Here is an 18,843-nt window from a genome sequence, read left to right as displayed (position 1 = left end):
ATCAGGAGTCAGAGTGGTGTGAGTGGTAATTAGCAGAGCTGCTGTCTGGCCACCTTCTTGTTGCTGGTGTTCAGGGCACAGTGCAAGGGCCAGCAGACCTCAGAAAGATGCTGGCCCATCTACAGGGTGGTGTCTGGGGCGAGGAGCCTGAGGAGGAAGGAGGCAGCTCTGGGCGGCCTGGGCTTCTCCAAGTCTACCCAGAGGAGAAAGAAAAGGTCAGAGGGGCCCACGCTGGCCCCACCCCTGGAGGCAGAGCCGGCCTCCGGGGGCTGAAGCAGCACTTCGGGCGCACAATGGTGGCTTGGGCTTCTCGCCCTTGGCCACAGCTCATGCCCAGAAGAGAACGGGGGTGGGTGCTTGTGGGCAGAAGGTCAGCCACACTCCTGCCTGGACCTTGAAAAGGGGTCACCATTCCCCAGGGCCTGAAGTTCTCTGTGCAGGAACTCAGAGCTCGTAAGCTTGTACAAGTGGCTTCCCACACCACCAAGGTGACCCCTCTGTGAGGGGACCTCTGTATGCCCCGCCACTGCTTCAGGGCCCCCAGAACACTCCCCAGACCACCGCCCCCCACCCAGCCTCACCACCACCACCACCACCAACCCCTCCAACTGTTCATGTGATCTTTATTCCCACTTCCTTTCTCCCAGGTATCCAGTCAGAATTTTTCATCAATACCACCCGAGCAGGGCCAGGGACATTATCTGTCACCATCGAAGGGCCGTCCAAGGTTAAAATGGATTGCCAGGAAACCCCTGAAGGGTACAAGGTCATGTACACCCCCATGGCTCCTGGAAACTACCTGATTGGCGTCAAATATGGCGGGCCCAACCACATAGTGGGCAGCCCGTTCAAGGCCAAGGTGACAGGTAACGACCAAAGGACTTTGAAGTGTTATCAGGGGAGGTGATCTTGTTACAGTATCAGCAGAGCTAAGCGCTGGTAGAAACTGGATGATTTTAGATACGTTGACTCTGCCTTGAATCTTGGAGTAAAGAAGTAATAGGACATGTCAGCAGGGACTGCATGTTCAAAAGTTGCAGAATAAGCAGGCAGAGTAGGGGTGTGGAAGCTGAGAAAGCATGTTAGGTCTCTAACAGAAAAGGAGGCGTGCTTACATATTTGAAATCATATGTATTTGTTTAGATCAGGGCCCGAAAAATCCCCTCATTTCTAACCTTCACTTTTAAAAGAATCAAAAGTGGTTTTTTTTTAAAAATAAATTTATAAAAACGTGCCTTCTTCAGAACACTAAACCAGTAAAAACCACTCACAGCCCACCGCCCAAGGTAACCACCATAAATATTGTGGTGAATTCCTTCATTGTGTCTCTTTCTGCTTGTTTTACCATCATGTAAGTAGTATAGGTTCATTGCAGACAATTACATTAAAAAGAAATTGACTTAAAATGTTAGGGAGTTCCCTGACAGTCTGGTGTTTGAGACTCCGTACTCCCACTGCAGGGGAGCTCGGGCTTACTCTCTAGTCGGGGAACTATAAGATGCCACATGCTGTGGGGTATTGCACCCCCCCGGCCCCAAAAAAATTCAGAGAAAAGAATCACTTTCTAATATGTAGAGGGAATCATTTTTGATATTTTGTCAGTGTTCTCTCACACTTCTACACAGCTTAGAAATGTTTTATGTAAATGGAAGATGTCCATTCCATAGGATGGCACATGGTTATATGGGAGGGATTTCTAGATCAAGGATTTCCATCAGGTCAACCAAGGCCAGACTTCCTAATATTCCCAGGAAGCCAGATCTTAAGTTGTGTGGGGCAGGACCCTAGAACTCCACAGAAGACAGTGGGCAGGTTGAGATGGGTAAGCTGTGGCATTTAGATCCAGGTGTTGGGGGTGTGTGGGAGAGGTGTGGTGGCTTTTGGATCCCAGTGCTGGGGAGCTGGGGCTCTCCTGGGATTTCTGCTCAGGGCACTTGCCTTGTCTGACCAGTCATACCCATTTGCTCCTTCCCGGGTCCCAGGCCAGCGTCTGGTCAGCCCTGGCTCGGCCAACGAGACCTCCTCCATCCTGGTGGAGTCAGTGACCAGGTCCTCGACGGAGACGTGCTACAGCGCCATCCCCAAGGCATCCTCGGACGCCAGCAAGGTGACCTCCAAGGGCGCAGGGCTCTCGAAGGCCTTCCTGGGCCAGAAGAGCTCCTTCCTGGTGGACTGCAGCAAAGCCGGTAGGCAGCCTGGCCCTGCCCGGGGAAGGGAGGCTGTGGGGGGACGCCTTCTGTGTCATATGCTCATTATCTTATTCTGCGCTGAGTATTTTTCAATGATTTGCCTCTTGATGTTTCTCAAATGACCTCAAGGTACATAGGAAAAGTTCTATTATCCCCATTACACTGAATCAGTAACCTGGCCTCTTCTCTGCCACTAGCTGCTTTAACTGCAATCTGAACTTGGGTATTTATTTGGGTGTCAGTGTGATTTAGTTGCCTAGGTCCTGGCACCTGGCACATCTGCCTGGAAACCTGGCTCCGCCACTTACTTATTTCTCTCTCCCTCCCTCCTTTCCTTCCCAGTGCTTATTAGCCATGTGCCCGTGGGAAAGTTACTAAATGTCTTTCTGAAAGTCAGTTTACTTTTCTCTAAAATGGGAATAATAGTATTCCTGAAGGTTCTCAAGAGAATAAATGAGATTAGAGTAGCCAGCGCTTATATAGCCTTTTTACTGTGTGCTAAGGGCTTCACATATAACAATTCTTCTAGACCACCAGGAGGTCTCTTTTTTTTTTTTTTTAAACACTTTCACCCTCTGTTTACAGTTGGGGGAGCTAAGGCAGAGAGACGTGAGGTTGCATGTCCAAGGTCACCCACCTAGGAAACAGCAGGGCAGGGGTTTGACCTTGTATGAGTCCTCTGCTCTCCCGCCTCTCACTGGCCCCAAGCATCATCCGAGAAGTGTAGGCAGTAACCGCCACCTTTGCTTTGGGTCCCATCTCCCCTCCTCTTCCTCCTCCTCCTCGGGTGCATCCTTGTGACGTCACCACCTCCCTCTGCCCCTCACCCCCACCCCCAGGTTCCAACATGCTGCTGATCGGGGTCCACGGGCCCACCACCCCTTGCGAAGAAGTCTCCATGAAGCACGTGGGCAACCAGCAGTACAACGTGACCTACGTCGTCAAGGAGCGGGGGGATTACGTCCTGGCCGTGAAGTGGGGAGAGGAGCACATCCCTGGCAGTCCGTTCCATGTCACTGTGCCTTGAAACCCTTCTCGTTGGGTCCCAGGAGCCGCGCTGGCGGCTGCTTCTGTTGCTTGTCTGTTAACTCGTTTTATACAAAGTCCTCTGGCCTGTTTGTGGGTCTGAAACCCCATCCTCAAAACATTGCCTCTTTTATTTTCCCCCCCTTTTAGTACAGAAAGAAGTCCTAAACTTGACTCCTTAGGGACATATTGGGGAGTAAAGAAGTGAAAATTGATGCAATAGGCCTGGCCAATCAGACCTCTTGTGGCACAGATCACCCCCTCCAGACAGAACCAGAACAGACCAGGCTGGTATTTTTTTTTTTTTTTTTCAGGCTGGTATTTTTAAGAAGTGAAATTAGCTAGTCAGTTTACAAAACAAGGCTGGGAGGAGGGGCAGGGAAAAAGAGGAGACCTAGTCTGTGCTGTCATTTCGAGAAGGAGATGACCGTATCATGGGAGAAAGGGGTACTAGGTGGACACCTTTGTTTTAACACTACTACCGCCCCCCGCTGCCTCCAGGGGCAGAGTCCAAGGTGACAGACTGGCCGAAACGGCTTCCTGGTGCCTCTGCCCTCATCCTGCTGCTTGCTTCCCTGCAGGGTCATTGTGTGTGACCATCTTGACAGCCAGGTCTTTACTTTTGTTTTCAAAGTCCATTTCAGTCACCGGGTCTGAGTGGTGAGCTGTCCCCCACTTGCCAAAGATTCCCTGCCTCCCCCCCCACCCCACCGCCCCTTTTTAAACCAACACAAGTCCCTGTTCTTAGCCCATGCTCCAGCCATCGGTCTGTCTATTAAGTTTCCAGCACGTCCAGAGAGACCGCGTACGGGTCTGAGGGTTAGCGGAGGCCTCCTGCGCCACTAAACACTCCACACCCACCCCCGGTCGGCCCCAGCGTGGCCTTTCTCTGGAAAATAATTATAGAAGGGAAACCCCTGCTGACCTTTGGCCTGAAAGTCAAGGAATGACAGGGGAGGACCACAGCTCATTGGTGGTCCTTCACCATTCGCAGAAACAAGGAAAACATATTTGGCCCCAAGGACACGCCACCCGAGGCTGTTTGGAATGCCAGCTGCAAAATTCCGAAAATGGGGTATAAGGCATTTTGCATGCCTTCTTGGACACCTGCTTTGGAGTAAAAATGAAAGTGTTGGGGGGCTGCTGGCTGACTGCAGGGCCCAGATGTGCGGTGGGGTCTGAGCAGGCAGTCCTTTCAGACTGGCTGCCGAGCCCTCCCGAGGTGGCTGCTGTCATCTCAGTTGCATTTGTGGGCGGCATGGGGCGAGGTGGGTGACCCTCCCCGAGGTGCAGCAGCTGGCGGGGTGGTGAGTGTTGGCAAAGCCTCCCTGTTAGAAACTGGAACTGCCCGAAGCCTGATGTGGAAGGACCACAGGCCTCATGAACTGGGACGTGGAAGTGAAACTGGAACCGAATGCCGACTGTAAATTGTATCTTATAACTTATTAAATACGTTTGCTCCGTAAGCTTCCCGGGTGTTCTTGGATGGTGTCCTTCCCTAAGTGGTTTGAGGCTCTGACCCACCCTCCCAAACCCTGGCCAAAAGGATGCAGATTAAGCCACTTGTCTCGATGGGGAGCTTCGGCTCTTTTCGCTGGGGGATGTTCTATTTCTCCGCAGGCCCTGGGGGGTAGTTTATCAGGGTGAGGCGCCCTGGCACCAGCACAGCCTCCCGGGGAAGTTTGCTGCGGTTTGCCCTGGTTAAGAGTCCCACATACGAAACCCACTGAGGGGAAGGCTGTGGTTTTATGAGAGAGAGAAAGAAAGCCTTTTTCCTGATGAGCTGTGAAACCGTCGCTGGAGGGAATGTATTGAGGCAAGAAGTGGCGTCACCTGTCACTCCCTGGGACAGCAGGGTTTGGCTTGGGAAGCTTCTCCTTGCCATGTGCTTATGACACTCTCAGCCCCTGCCTCCTGTTCTGCGGCAGTGCTGTGATATGGTTTCATGGTGAGGATGCTAACTCAGGTGCTGCGGTAACGTGTGTGCAGTCTCGGGGCCCACTGGGGGCAGATTCTGGCCCCTGCCTTTTGTCCCCAGAGTGGGAGCTCTACTTCCCTGCTTATCCTGCTGTGGGAGCAGACACACAGCAGGAACCCAGGATCCCTCCCTCTCCCCCTGGGCACCAATGGGTGCCGTGATGACAGGAAGTCCATTCTGGACCCCCAACCCTGCACTGGGGGTGAGGGGTGGAAAGAAAGTCTTCTTTTGGTGTGCTTCTTCCCGATGCCCAGCTGGTGATCAGGACAGTGATGCATTGTGTACCTCTGAGAGGTGGGAGGAGGACTGAAGGGATGGAGGGTCTTTCTGCCCATCGTTCTGGAGAGAGCAGCCTTGTCTGTGGGCCTGTGCCGTGAACGTCTGTTCCTGGACTCCAGGACATCCATGGACTTTGCGGAATGCAGGCTGTCTCCAGTGGGTCTGGAGAGGCCACGGTAGGCTGCATTTGCCCAAAGAGGAGACCAGGATCCCACCCTGTTGAAGCCTGGCTGGTTTCTGGGGAGGCAGCATTGGTAAATTAACATCTGGACTTTAGCATCAAGTAGCCTAGGGATTACGTCCTGGCTCTGCCACTCACTGGCAGTGTGGCTTGGGGAAGCTGCTTCACCTCTCAGAGTGTGCTGTGAGCCCTCTGGGAGCTGTGAGAGCCTTGGCCACTGCTGTCTGTGACCAAACCCTGCCAGAGGTAATGGGCCTCCTCTACAGGCTACTTGTTAGTACGAGGTGCTGCTCCTGGCCTTCCCCCCGGCAATTACATGAAGGACGTCTCAGGATGAAACCTGTGCATTTCTCAACTGGTCAGTGGCTTGTACCACAGGGCAGTTGTTATGTGCACCTGGACTTGCTGCTATGGGAACCAGCTGTTGTTTGTACAAACACCTTGAAAACTTTGAAACCTGACCCTTTAGCAATTAGGTGCCAGGCCCTTTCTGACTTTGACTGGTTGACTCTGCCCCTTTCATTCCCAGAGCTGGCTGGACCATCACTCTCTGGTGACCAGTGGAAGTTAGGCACACAGCAGCTTCCAGCTGCCACGCAGAGACCCCCAGCTCAGAACAGGCCCGTCCCCTCCACGCCCAGACCCCCTCCTCACCCTGTTTCCCTCTGTGACTCAGGGAAGCAGTGCAACCAGGGGGGCAGCCTTTTATCAATGCGGGCCCTTGTCCACCTGTCTGGTCTTAAGACTTCAAAGGGGCCTTGAAAGCTACATTTTGATGAGTTTTGTGTAAAATGAGTTGGGCACACAGGGATTTAATTTTCCTTGAAAACTGCACAGACTTAGAAATTAGCAGAGTAAAGATTAATGGTGAAATGGGTGCTCAATCCTCGTCAGCCCCCCAAGTTTGTGTTTGAAAATGGGCAAGATTGTTGATTCAAATGCCCTTTGGCTTTAGTGCTTGAGCAAAAGGATGGACTCTCTCCAAGTCTCCATTAACTCGTGGGAAGATGGGGCTTTGTAATCAACTAATTTCGACTAATGAAAACTCTCCCAGAAACACAGCTTGTTTGGCTAATTTTTTCTGCTCCTCACAATAGCAAATCATAACTCCAAGAGGGAGTGAAAATGTCACATCGCTCAAGGCAAGGCTGAGTCCCATTTTTTTCCTCTGCTTTGTCCTCAGGGTGCTGCCCTAGACAAAGAGATCCTTTCTGCTTTGTGATAAGGCTTTTGTCTGGGCCCCTGAGCCCACAGGGGACCAGCTCATGTGCAAGGAATTTAGGGTGGCCCACCCTACATCCCTTCTTTCTTCTTCAAGAGTTCTCTCAAGCAGGCCTGCAGGAGGTGGGGAATTTACGAGCCTGACTTGTGGCTCGCGTCCAAGGGCGTTCTGTATGTTGGGCCTGCTTATCTCCCCAGGACAAAGCTGGAAGATGAAAGAATCTGCAGCCTTTTATTGCCCACATCACTCCCTCTGCCTTGACCATGACCGCCGCCTTCCCAAGCACCAGACACCTCTCCCTGTCAGCGTGGACATTCTTAGGGCAAAGCTGATGCTGGGCGCCAGTGGGGTGATAGCAGAGAAGGAAGCCTTGGCACAGGCACCAAGCCCCAGAGATGCCTGCTTCACGGGAAACCCATGTGTGAGAAACGCTCAGAAAGCAGCAGGTCAGGAGGTCTGGATTCCAGTCTCAGTTCGCCTGCCTCAGGCAGTTACCTTCTCTTGTGCCTCAGTGCCTTTATCTATAAAATGGGAAGATAATGGGGAAATCCACTCTAAGATGAATCTTCAGCAAGATCTCACAGCACATCCATCTTCCAACTGACCTGGGCAAACCCTGAGCTGCCGGGAGAGGGGCTGCATGAGTTTTGAGGAGACTCAGCTGCCCAAGGTGAAGTAGAAGGGGTACCTCACAGTGGGGAAGCACGGTTTGTGGAGAAACCGTTTAGCATGGGGGCTGTTAGCACAGGCCGGCAGATTCAAATCCGTGACCTCTGGCCGATTGCACACACTCACAGAAAACAGCGCCTCCCTGACTTTCTCCGGTGACGTGGGGTAATGGGACCTATTCCGTAGAGTGTTCTTAGGATTCGCCGACAAGATGCCGTAAAGAATATCACTGACAAGGTTCACAAAATGATTATTACTCGCTCAGTGCCTAAAATGATTCTTCTGAGAGAAAGCTCTGAGAGCTTAATTCCAGGAGAAGCTACTTTAAGACATGTACTGAGTCCTAGGAGAGGCCCTTGGACAAAGTTACAGGCTGGGGATTAGGGTGGGGTCATCAGTGGGCGTGGACAGCATGGGTCCCTGGTGGTCTGGGGGTGTGGCCAGAAGGCTGGGTGGAGACTCAGGTGCACCTGTGACCCTGCTCACAGAGACCAGAGGCAGGCCTGGGGGCTGCCGCCACACCCCAGGGGTGGGTGGTGGCTTTTATTTTTTAATATATATTTGGTTTCAGGTCTTAGTTGCGGCGTGTGGGGTCTTTGATCTTTGTTGCGGCAGGCGAACTTAGTTGCAGCATGTGGGATCTAGTTCCCTGACCAGGGATAGAACCTGGGCCCTCTGCATTGGGAGTACAGAGTCTTAGTCACTGGACCACCAGGGAAGTCCCTGTTGGTGGCTTACAAATGAGTTTCAAAATTTAGAGTAAGAAAAATATAAGTGACAATGCTAAGCACTGTTAGGATCATCTGCAGTTCTTCACAGGGGAGTGTGCCGAGGCTCAGAAAGGATAGTGACGATCAAGGCTTTGTTAAAACTCCGGAAGTCTAAACTAAAACTCGGGGTCCTGAAGCTGTTCCAAGGCGCCTCGCCCAGGTTGGACACCTTAACACGGGAACAGAATCTGGAGGCCGGTCACTGTGGGTGGTTGGCGTCCTTGGGCCCACTGAAAGGCAGCACTTTAGGGGTGCCTCTCTGCACCCTCCCATGGAGGCGGGAAGCCTGTCCACTGGGCGAGAGGACAGCTGCCTGGGCTGTTGTCACCTCGGTGACCAGCGGGGCGGCCTTCAACTGTGGCACCGTGGGGAGCCCTGGTGGTGGGGAAGGCACAGGATATCCGAAGCCCCAGGGAGAGGGATATCCACCTCCACCCTCTTGTGCTCTGAACACCTGGGCTAAGGAGTCTGCAGGTAGGGGTGGTCTGGGCCACGGGCGCTTTCTTGAGTTCTTCACCCCAACACCGTTTGACCCCACGGTCTTGGCACCCCCTGCCCCCTAACTCTAGACTTTCCTCCCTCTATCCTTACTTAACCTGCCTCTTGGCAAGAGAGTTGCAATGAACCGGTGTTCATGGTTCAGTTCTCAATCAAAAGACACCTCCTCCAGGAAGACTACCCAGACCATCCCCCTAATTCCCTGCCTGCCCTTCTATCCATCTGGTTATGTATCTGTCTCCCCTGGACGGAGAAACACTGAGGGCAGGAAGCCTGTGGGCTCTGTCCCTTCTCATCGACCTTTATTACCTGGCTGGGTGCCTGGCACAGGGTCAAGAGAAAGTGAATGTTTGTTGAATGAATAAATGAGAGCACACCCAGCAGAGCAGAAAGGCGAGTGGCCCCAGGGCACTGTGGGTAAACTTCTCTCTGGTACAGGGAGGCGGAGTGTGAGGATCCAGGAGGCTGACTTCACGGTCCTGCTGATGCGTCCTCCGCCCCGTCCTGTCTGTGCCTCTCTCATGATGCCTGTCTCACAGGAGGGTCTGTAACGGAGCTGTGGGTTTTGGAGCCAATCCCAGTGCAACCACTTAACAGTGCTGAGCATCACTTTTCTCACCTGGAAAAATGGCATAAGAGAGCCTATTAAGTCACTGAGTAGGGTTATTCAGTGAGGCCCCCAGCCCAGGGCCTGGCACCCATGGGCAGTGTGCCCAGGGCGCAGTATTTCTCCCAGGCCTCCCTTTGCCCACCTGAAGAGGAGGCTATGAGGGCCCCAGTAATCAAGCGGGTGGTTTAAGGCTCGTGGAGCTCAGCCTAGCAGCTGGTACCTAGCAGGTACTTGTTAGTCATCAGCTGACATTTACCAAGGGCTTCCTCTGTGCCAGGCCCTGTTCCCATTGTTTACACACTGTCCTAATGTCACTGAGCATTTAAGTTCCCACCATCACCTCGCTGCACAGATGAGGCCGTGTAGCTGTCAGGTGGCAGAGCTGTGTGAGGGGCTGGCTCCCAGCCACGTGTCCAGAGTTTCCTGGAGTGGAGACCGGACCTCTCTTTTAGACTCCCTTGGGTGCCTGGCATGCAGTTAGGGGTACACTTGGGTTTGCCGGATGGAATAGAGGCTGTGGAACCTTATGTGCCACCGGGGATCCTCTGGGTATGAAGGGCAAAGGCACCAGCCCTGGTTCCTTTAGGGGAGAACGTGGCCCCCTGCCAGGCAGCCCGGGTGGGTGTGGCCTTCGGTCTGTCTGTCCCACTGCCTGCATATGTCTCCCCAGTGCCCCTAGCAGCCCAGCCCCTCCTTGCCAGCAGGGCCTCGGCAACTCGGCCCTCATTGGCCGCACGTATCCCTGGAGACGAGGCCCCGGTGGTGCAAACACAGGCTGCAGAATGTTGCCGCCCTCCCCGGCCCCTCCCCCACACTGCCATGAAGGATCTGTTCACCTCCCAGAAGCAAGCCTGCTGGCAGGAGCACATCCGCAAGGAGACCACCGCTCGGGTGGCCTGGAACCTCAGCTATGGCCACAAGCACCTGAAGGAGGGAGCCTTGCCCAGGAAGCAGCCTCAGAAGGCCGCCTTCCCGTCAGCCTTCGGAGCGAGGCCATCGCAGGCCACCAGCTCCCCTGACAGCAAGGAGGTACCTGCTGGACGGCTGGAGACCAGGGAGCTCCAGGATCAGCTGTCCCGGGGAGTGGGTGTCCAGGGCTCTGCACCCAAGGTAGACAGAGGCTGGCAGGCCCAAAGAGCAACTCGGGGGCCTGCAGATCAGACCCAGCCTGTGGGCTCAGGGATGAGGCAGGTCCCCCCCTGCACCCTGCAGCTGCTCTTCCAAGGCATCTCCCACGACGGCCAAGGCCGGGCCTCGTACCTCCGGGAGCGGTATCGGCAGAAGCCGGAGGAGAAGTTTCTGTACCCGATTGTGTCATCCTGGGAGTACGGCTGGCACATGGGTAAGGGCCACCACCCTCTTGCCATTCCAGGCCTTGCCAGGCGGGCCCAGCCTTGCCCCGCATCACATTCCTCTGGCTCACTATGCTCTGAGCAGGGCTCCAGATTCCTCACACTCTGGTCTTTCCTCTGAACCTCCCTCTGCTGGCTAACTTTCAGATGTCACCTCCTCTGAGAAGTCTTCCAGGAGACCTCCAGGCAGATGAGCCCATCTTTATGCGCTCATAGCTTTCTGAGTTTGCGCAAGCACCATTGCCATTCCTTGAGTATCCCTCTAGCCTGGTGAGGCCTTGAGGTTCCAGGGCTTCTTAGTTAAGGTCATTAATGCCCTCCCAGCTCCCAGGTTGGGGCTGGCACTCAGGGACTGTGGGAGAAATGAATATGAACTAGGGAATGAGGATTTGATTTGGAATCAAGAAGTGTGAGTTCAAATCCTGGCTTCATGACTTTCATGTTGTGTGAGCTCAAGCAAGAACCTTAACTTCTCTGGGCCTCAGTTTCCACATCCAAAAAATGGGGACAAACAAGTACTTCCCTTCCTTTGTCACAGAGTTTTGGGGGAAATCTGGTAGGAGAACACCTTGAGCAGGAGTTAGCCCTCAGAAAGCTGCGTGAGGTGGAAAGGACACACAGGCCTTCTGCATGTAATCCTGGGAGAATCTTGTTCAGAACAGCCAGTAGAGGGAGATGTGGAGCCATTGAATCCCAGCTCTGCCCCAAAAGGAGTCGGTGAACCAACCTGCATAGAGCTAGGCAGGTTGATATTATCAGACTGGATTTGAATTCTGGTTCATTCATTCAACAGAGGTTTATTGAGCACCTCATATATGCTCCTCTTTTTGTCCTGGAGTGTCTGGCAGGGAGCAAGATGGACATGGCCCCTCACAGAGGGCTGGTGCCAGACGGATAAAGTAGAGTCAGGCAGTGGTCCATGCTACAGAACTGTGCTTTTCAATCTTTATTGTCACCTGGGGAATCACCTGGGGGTCTTGTTAAAATGTGGGTTGTGATCTTTCAATGAATTTCAGGGATGAGGTGAGATTCTGCATTTCTAACCAGCTCCCTGCTGACACTGATGTTATCGGTTTGGTCCATGGGTCACAATTGCTTTAAGAAGCGGTAAATCAGGAGACAGAGATAGAGGATAAGGGGCTGCTCTGGTAGTACACTAGGTGGTCAGCAAAGGCCTGCTGGAACGGCGTGTTGAGTAGAGTCCCAGGCCGAATTTCCTTCATCAGATTCTTCTGAGAAAGGCCTGACTCCCTCTGTCTACAGAGTGAGATAGGCATCACACAGGGCTTCTCCGTTCCTCCTCTTCTGTTAGGCCCATGGGTCCATGCCCACTGCCTCTGAAGCCATGCCAAGCACAGGGGTGCCGACGGAGCAGATTAAAATACAAACTGCCCAGTTGCATTTGTGTTTCAGATAAGCAATAACCTTTTAGTTTAAGTCCCATGCACCCAAGTATGGCATGGGACATACTTATCCTGAAAAAAGTATCTGTGAAATTCAGATGTAATTGGACACCCTGCATTTTATCCAGCAACCCAAGCGCTGGGGTCAGAGGAGCTGATTCTGAATGACCCCCTGGGTACAAGGGCAGTACAGGTTCAGGACAAAGTTTAGTTTTCCCTCATAGTGTTCTGTTGAAGCCACAGTTGCTCCCAGAATCTCTGGAACATTCTGTCAGTTGTGTCTGGACTTCATTCCTCTAAGCCAACCGGTTCATAGGCCAGAAGGGGAACAGATGGACAGAACTTCTGCTGACCACTTCTCCCCTCCCCAACAGTTACAGACAGGAGCTGCGTCTTCCCAGTGGGTGTAAACAGCCATGGAACGGAGGGGTTGAAGGCACTGTCTGGGCCCCAGCTGGGTCAACCCCAAGTGACTTTTACACATAGAAAGCACTCGTCTAGTGCCTGGCACACAGTAAATGCTCAAGAAGTGGTTACTGGTATTATTTTTATTATTAATTCAACAGGCAGGATTTGCAGCCAGTGGGCATTTGGGGAGCTAGTTCAGCCTTGGTCAGGACCCTGGAGGTGTTTGCCGTGGAGCACTGGAGTGGGAGGGGAGTCGCTGGACAAGAGGAGAAATGTGATGAGGGGGAAGTGAGCTTGGGGTAGGGATGCTGTCAAAATAGTTAACAACTAGAGAACCCTAGGTGCCACCTATCAGGGCAAATCCTGGTCATGGGGCCAAAGCAGGGTGTTGAGGTTCCTATGCTTTGCCAGGCATACCGTTTAGTTAGCAGATTCTAAGAAGGAAGGGGAGGGGGACCTCAGATAGGGATCAGGGGCTACTAACTGCTCAGGAGCATTTCACTGTCCAGCACCCAGCGCTGCTGTGGCTGTATGCTGTGCTGGGCTAGAGCTGGGCTGGCAGGAGGCGTGGTGGCCCCAGCTCCACCAGGCCCTTGTTGTGTTCCAGGGGAAGCCATGAAGGATGCCAGGCCTCCAACTTATGCCAGGTTCCAGCCCATCACAAAGAAGTTTTACATCAAAAGTAACATCTTCCATGTTGCACGGCGAACAGACCAGCTGATGTGAATGAGCTGGGGGTTCAGAACCTGCTCCTTCCTTTTCCTGTGGTCCATGTGGACCCTGCAGGGCAGAGACGCTGCCAGCCCCACCCACCCTCTCTCTGTTCTGTCCAGCCCTGCCTCCTCTGCCAAGCAGGGGAGGGGCACAGGTCTACTCTAAGGTGGGATTCAGGGGGCCCCACCTGCTGCGACCTGTCTGCCCTCAGAGACCCTAGCTATTTGCTGAGTTCCCCACCCCCACCATCACCACTGCCAGCCAAGTCACTCCTGGGAGGGAAACAGTGGAACCTGCAAGTGTTTAACTAGCAGTCCCAGGGCAGGGGAGGGGGCTCTTTCAGTTCTTAAGGTGCTAAGTGGAGCCCGGTATGGGGTTGGTCCACCTCCCTGTCCTTATTCTACATTTTGTTGAAGGGACCCAGAGCAGAACTGCTCAGTCCCAGTAGAGCCCACAGTTTAGGGAGGAAGTCATTTCCATGTTTACTTTCTGCACACACCGCCTTCCCCTCACCCCTACCCCAAGAACCTGCAAGGGTCAGGGTTGCCTCACTGCTATAACAAACAGCCCTGAATCCCAGTTGCTCACACTTATTGACAAAATAAAGATATATTTATTACAGCACAGTGCAATCTGAGGTTCAGCGGGTCACCCACCACAAGGTGATCTGGGGACCCAGGCTTCCGCCATCTATCTGGTGACTCTGCCATCTCCCAGGGCCTCGGAGTCCTCGCCTGAATCCCCTATACCCAACTGGGGGATGAGGGAAGACAGGCTGAAGGACTGGAGAGTACACGCCCACTCTTGACTACTCTGGCCTGGAGCTGACAAACACTGCCACGTTCTATCAGTGAAAACAAATCACATGACTTGTCGAGAAGGCTGGGAGTGTTGTGTGACCAGGAGAAAGGGTCCCCAAACATGTAGCCCGTCTCTGCCAGAGCCCAGTGGGCCCTGTGGCTGCTCTCGGGGTGTGTTTGCGTTCCGCTACTGCTGAGTATGAAGTCCACGGGTAGACTGGTAGTTGTTTCCCGGGAGTATTTGGACCTGCATCCTCTTCAAGAGAAGTTCCTAGGAAGACCACTAGGTGGTGCTGTTGGACCACAAGGGTAGTTACCAGTTTTGGCCCCTGGAAACCTGTTTTTCTCTGCTTGCCTTCTGCCATCCATTTGTTGTGTGGCCTTGGACTGCAGTTTTCACACTGGTAGAAACACCAGCGGGTGGGCTTCCTAGGTGGCTCAGTGGTAAAGAATCCACCTATCTCTACCATCGAACAAGCAGGAGATGCAGGGTTCAATTCCTGAGTCCGGAAGATCCCCTGGAGAAGGAAATGGCAACCCACTCCAGTGTTCCTGCCTGGGAAATCTGATGGACAAAGGCGCCTGGCAGGCTGCAGTACACGAGGTGGCAAAGAGTCAGACACGACTTGGTGACTAAACAACAGCAACAATGTGGAGTTAGACTAGACTAGTGAAAACACGAACTTTGGGGGCACACTTACTTGATTGTACTTCTGACTTCACCAAGGTCAGGTTATGACCTCTGTAGGTTCTTAGGGTACTTCTGCCTTTACGAATCTCTTCCATAAAAAATTAATAAAAATTATATTTTACAACACTTGTACACATACATTTATATTAATATTAAATGCAAAAAAATGTGTCTTCAACCTAAATTTTGAATTTCTTTTCCTCCTTATTCTGAAAAAATTAAAACATTCCTGTGGCTTCTAAACATATTGTGGCCATCGGCCCCGTGCCTACTTTGTCTCATGAGGGAGGCACTACCTCCATTACTCACCAGCTGTGTGACAATGGGCAAGTTGTTTAACTTGTCTGGGCCTGAGTTTCCTCCTCTATAAAATGGAGATGACAACAGAACCCATATTTTTAGGGCTGTTATTTCCTAGCAGCACTAATGGTATTTCTTAAAAACAGCCTGGCACAGAGTAAGCTTTGGCAAGTGCTGCTGCCATTGTTATTATTATCTTTAAAGACACTTTTAGGGACTTGCCTGATGGTCCAGTGGCTAAGACTCTGCGCTCCCAATGCCGGGGGCCTGGCTTCCATCCTTGGTCAGGGAACTAGATCCCGTATGCCGCATCTAAAGAGGCTGAGAGTGGCAAGGAAGATCAAAGATCTCAGATGCCACAGTTAAGACCTAGTGCAGCCAAATACATATTTTAAAAATTCTGCCCCCTCCATCCAAATACAGACGTTTTCAGCTCTAACTTTGATGAAATTATTAAAATATCTCAAACAAGCAAGAATCGTAAATAGGACGGAAAAATAACATGAAATTTTCAGGGTATTTGACGGGGAAGTAAAAGAGGTTCCTAGAGAAAAAAGGCTCAGCAGAAGAACTTTTCAGTACGTGAACCGTGACCTTCCTGATGTTCAAGCTGGTTTTAAAAAAGGCAGAGGAACCAGAGATCAAATTGCCAACATCCGCTGGATCATGGAAAAAGCAAGTGAGTTCCAGAAAAACATCTATTTCTGCTTTATTGACTATGCCAAAGCCATTGACTGTGTGGATCACAATAAACTGTGGAAAATTCTGAGAGAGGGGAATACCAGACCACCTGACCTGCCTCTTGAGAAACCTATATGCAGGTCAGGAAGCAACAGTTAGAACTGGACATGGAACAACAGACTGGTTCCAAATAGGAAAAGGATTACATCAAGGCTGTATATTGTCACCCTGCTTATTTAACTTATATGCAGAGTACATCATGAGAAACACTGGACTGGAAGAAACACAAGCTGGAATCAAGATTGCCAGGAGAAATATCAATAACCTCAGATATGCAGATGACACCACCCTTATGGCAGAAAGTGAAGAGGAACTCAAAAGCCTCTTGATGAAACTGAAAGAGGAGAGTGAAAAAGTTGGCTTAAAGCTCAACATTTAGAAAACGAAGATCATGGCATCCGGTCACATCACTTCATGGGAAATCAATAAGGAAACAGTGGCTGACTTTATTTTGGGGGGCTCCAAAATCACTGCAGATGGTGACTGCAGCCATGAAATTAAAAGACACTTACTTCTTGGAAGGAAAGCTATGATCAACCTAGATAGCATATTCAAAAGCAGAGACATTACTTTGCCGACTAAGGTCCAAACTAGTCAAGGCTATGGTTTTTCCAGTAGTCATGTATGGATGTGAGAGTTGGACTGTGAAGAAGGCTGAGCGCTGAAGAATTGATGCTTTTGAACTGTGGTGTTGGAGAAGACTCTTGAGAGTCCCTTGGACTGCAAGGAGATCCAACCAGTCCATTCTGAAGGAAATAGCCCTGGGATTTCTTTGGAAGGAATGATGCTAAAGCTGAAACTACAGTACTTTGGCCAGCTCATGCGAAGAACTGACTCATTGGAAAAGGCTTTGATGCTGGGAGGGATTGGGGGCAGGAGGAGAAGGGGATGACAGAGGATGAGATGGCTGGATGGCATCACTGACTCGATGGACGTGAATCTGAGTGAACTCCAGGGAGGCCTGGCGTGCTGCAATTCATGGGGTCACAAAGAGTCGGACACGACTGAGTGACTGAACTGAACTGAACACATATTTTCTCCTGTCATCAGTGAACTCAGATGAGGTAGGAACTTGGGCTTGTAACAATCAGCAGAAACCGTGGCCGCCTGGAGCATGTGCGCCAGGTGGGCCCACACGAGGTCTGCTAAGCGGCTGGCTGGTGCCGCTTGCAAACGTGCGTGCGTGGGCCGGCGTGGTGCGTGCGTGGGCCGGCGTGGTGCGTGCGTGGGCCGGCGTGGTGCGTGCGTGGGCCGGCGTGGTGCGTGCGTGGGCCGGCGTGGTGCGTGCGTGGGCCGGCGTGGTGCGTGCGTGGGCCGGCGTCCGTGCGCCTGAGAGCGACTAGAGCGCTCCTTTCAGCGAAGGGAGGTTGGAATGGAGTTTGGAAGTGTTTGAAAGCCTTAGACTTAAAGAGTGAGGGACTTTGTTCTCACAGGTTACAGCGGCAAAGAGGGGAGGGCACTTTTGGCAGAGAGAACGGCGTTACAAAGACCTGAGGCAGGAAGGTGGGGGAGCACGTTTGAGGAACCGCAATGAGGTTTACCTTTAGCTCGGTTTTAAGCTTTAATTCTTCTGTGTCTGATGCCGTCCTATTTTATTTGGCCATGCCGCGAGGTTCCCCAACCAGGGATTGAACCTGCTCCCTGGGGAGTGCAGGTGTTGGGTCCTAACTAGTGGACCTCCAGGGAATTCCTGCCATTCTATTTTATATCCCTCACATGTTCTTTGAGAAGCTACACTAGACTGGAAGGCCCTGCTAGTTTTCTGTTTAATCCTTAGTTAGTACCAGCAAAAATTATTCCCTGCTGGGCTGGAGGAAGCACAAGCTGGAATAAAGATTGCCGGGAGAAATATCAATAACCCTTAGATACGCAGATGACACCACCCTTATGGCAGAAAGTGAAGAACTAAAGAGCCTCTTGATGAAAGTGAAAGAGGAGAGTAAAAAGTTGGATTAAGGCTCAACATTCAGAAAACGAAGATCATGGCATCCGGTCCTATCATTTCATGGCGAATAGATGGGGAAACAGTGGAAACAGTGGCTGACTTTATTTTTTTGGGCTCCAAAATCACTGCAGATGTGATTGCAGCTATGAAATTAAAAGATGCTTACTCCTTGGAAGGAAAGTTATGGCCAACCTAGATAGCATATTAAAAAGCAGAGACACTACTTTGTCAACAAAGGTCCGTCTAGTCAAGGCTATGGTTTTTACAGTAGTCATGTATGGATGTGAGAGTTGGACTATAAAGAAAGCTGAGCACCGAAGAATTGATGTTTTTGAACTGTGGTGTTGGAGAAGACTCTTGAGAGTCCCTTGGACTGCAAGGAGATCCAACTAGTCCATCTTAAAGGAGATCAGTCCTAGGTGTTCATTGGAAAGACTGATGTTGAAGCTGAAACTCCAATACTTTGGCCACTGATGCGAAGAGCTGACTCATTTGAAAAGACTCTGATGCTGGGAAATATTGAGGGCAGGAGGAGAAGGGGACGACAGAGGATGACATGGTTGGATGGCATCACCGACTCGATGGACATGGGGTTTGGGTGGACTCCGGGAGTTGGTGATGGACAGGGAGGCCTGGAGTGCTGTGGTTCATGGGGTCGCAGAGTCGGACATGACTGAGCGACTGAACTGAACTTGGTAAATTAGATATTTCCATCTGGGAGGGTTTCTAAAAGAAAATTTATAACAATTTTCCTACCCAGTGTCTATTGCATTTTGCTCAGAATATTTTTTTTAAGGAGAACTCTGTAAAGACTATTGCATTTTCCTCCAGGATGGTACTGTAGTACCCCCTGAGTTTAACTAACCAACAACAATGTATTAAGCAGTGACTAAGAAGACATAGCTCTTTCCTTATAGAGGTAGTGGTTGGAGATGGAGAACAGACATTGGCCAGGTGATTACACTTGTGATGAGATATAGGAAGGAAATACACAGGGCACCATGGGAAGATGTAATTGCAGATCCCAAAATAAACTGGGGAGAGTTGGCCAGAGAAGGCCTCCCTGA

General features: G+C 51.6%; 2 protein-coding genes and 1 non-coding gene across 9 annotated transcripts in view; 2 read left to right on the top strand and 1 right to left on the bottom strand.

Annotated features, from left to right (window-relative positions):
* The window catches only part of FLNB (filamin B), a 139,209-nt gene extending 134,528 nt beyond the window's left edge, over positions 1-4,681 (top strand). For all 6 annotated transcript variants that reach the window (XR_011250668.1, XM_069560563.1, XM_069560562.1 and 3 more), the window contains 3 exons: positions 648-866; positions 1,983-2,186; positions 3,029-4,681. Coding sequence is in view for 5 of the 6 variants with exons in the window: in XM_069560563.1 (XP_069416664.1) it covers positions 648-866; positions 1,983-2,186; positions 3,029-3,216 (611 nt within the window). In the remaining variant the exon portion in view is untranslated. The remainder of the gene's footprint in view (positions 1-647; positions 867-1,982; positions 2,187-3,028) is intronic.
* A 3,508-nt stretch (positions 4,682-8,189) lies between these two features.
* Positions 8,190-8,262, bottom strand: TRNAG-CCC (transfer RNA glycine (anticodon CCC)). The gene has a single exon. It is a non-coding gene; the product is annotated as a tRNA-Gly (tRNA).
* Positions 8,263-10,169: 1,907 nt separating this feature from the next.
* ABHD6 (abhydrolase domain containing 6, acylglycerol lipase) overlaps positions 10,170-18,843 on the top strand; it is a 101,947-nt gene continuing 93,273 nt past the window's right edge. The window contains exon 1 of one of the 2 annotated variants that reach the window (XM_069560558.1): positions 10,170-10,764. The gene's annotated coding sequence lies outside the window, so the exon portion shown is untranslated. The remainder of the gene's footprint in view (positions 10,765-18,843) is intronic. The other variant, XM_069560557.1, reaches the window with a different exon arrangement.

Source organism: Ovis canadensis, chromosome 19, assembly GCF_042477335.2.
Source record: "Ovis canadensis isolate MfBH-ARS-UI-01 breed Bighorn chromosome 19, ARS-UI_OviCan_v2, whole genome shotgun sequence".
In the NCBI taxonomy this organism is placed as follows: Eukaryota; Metazoa; Chordata; class Mammalia; order Artiodactyla; family Bovidae; genus Ovis; species Ovis canadensis.
Note: the sequence above shows the minus strand (reverse complement) of the source record. Positions and strands in the feature narration are given on the sequence as shown.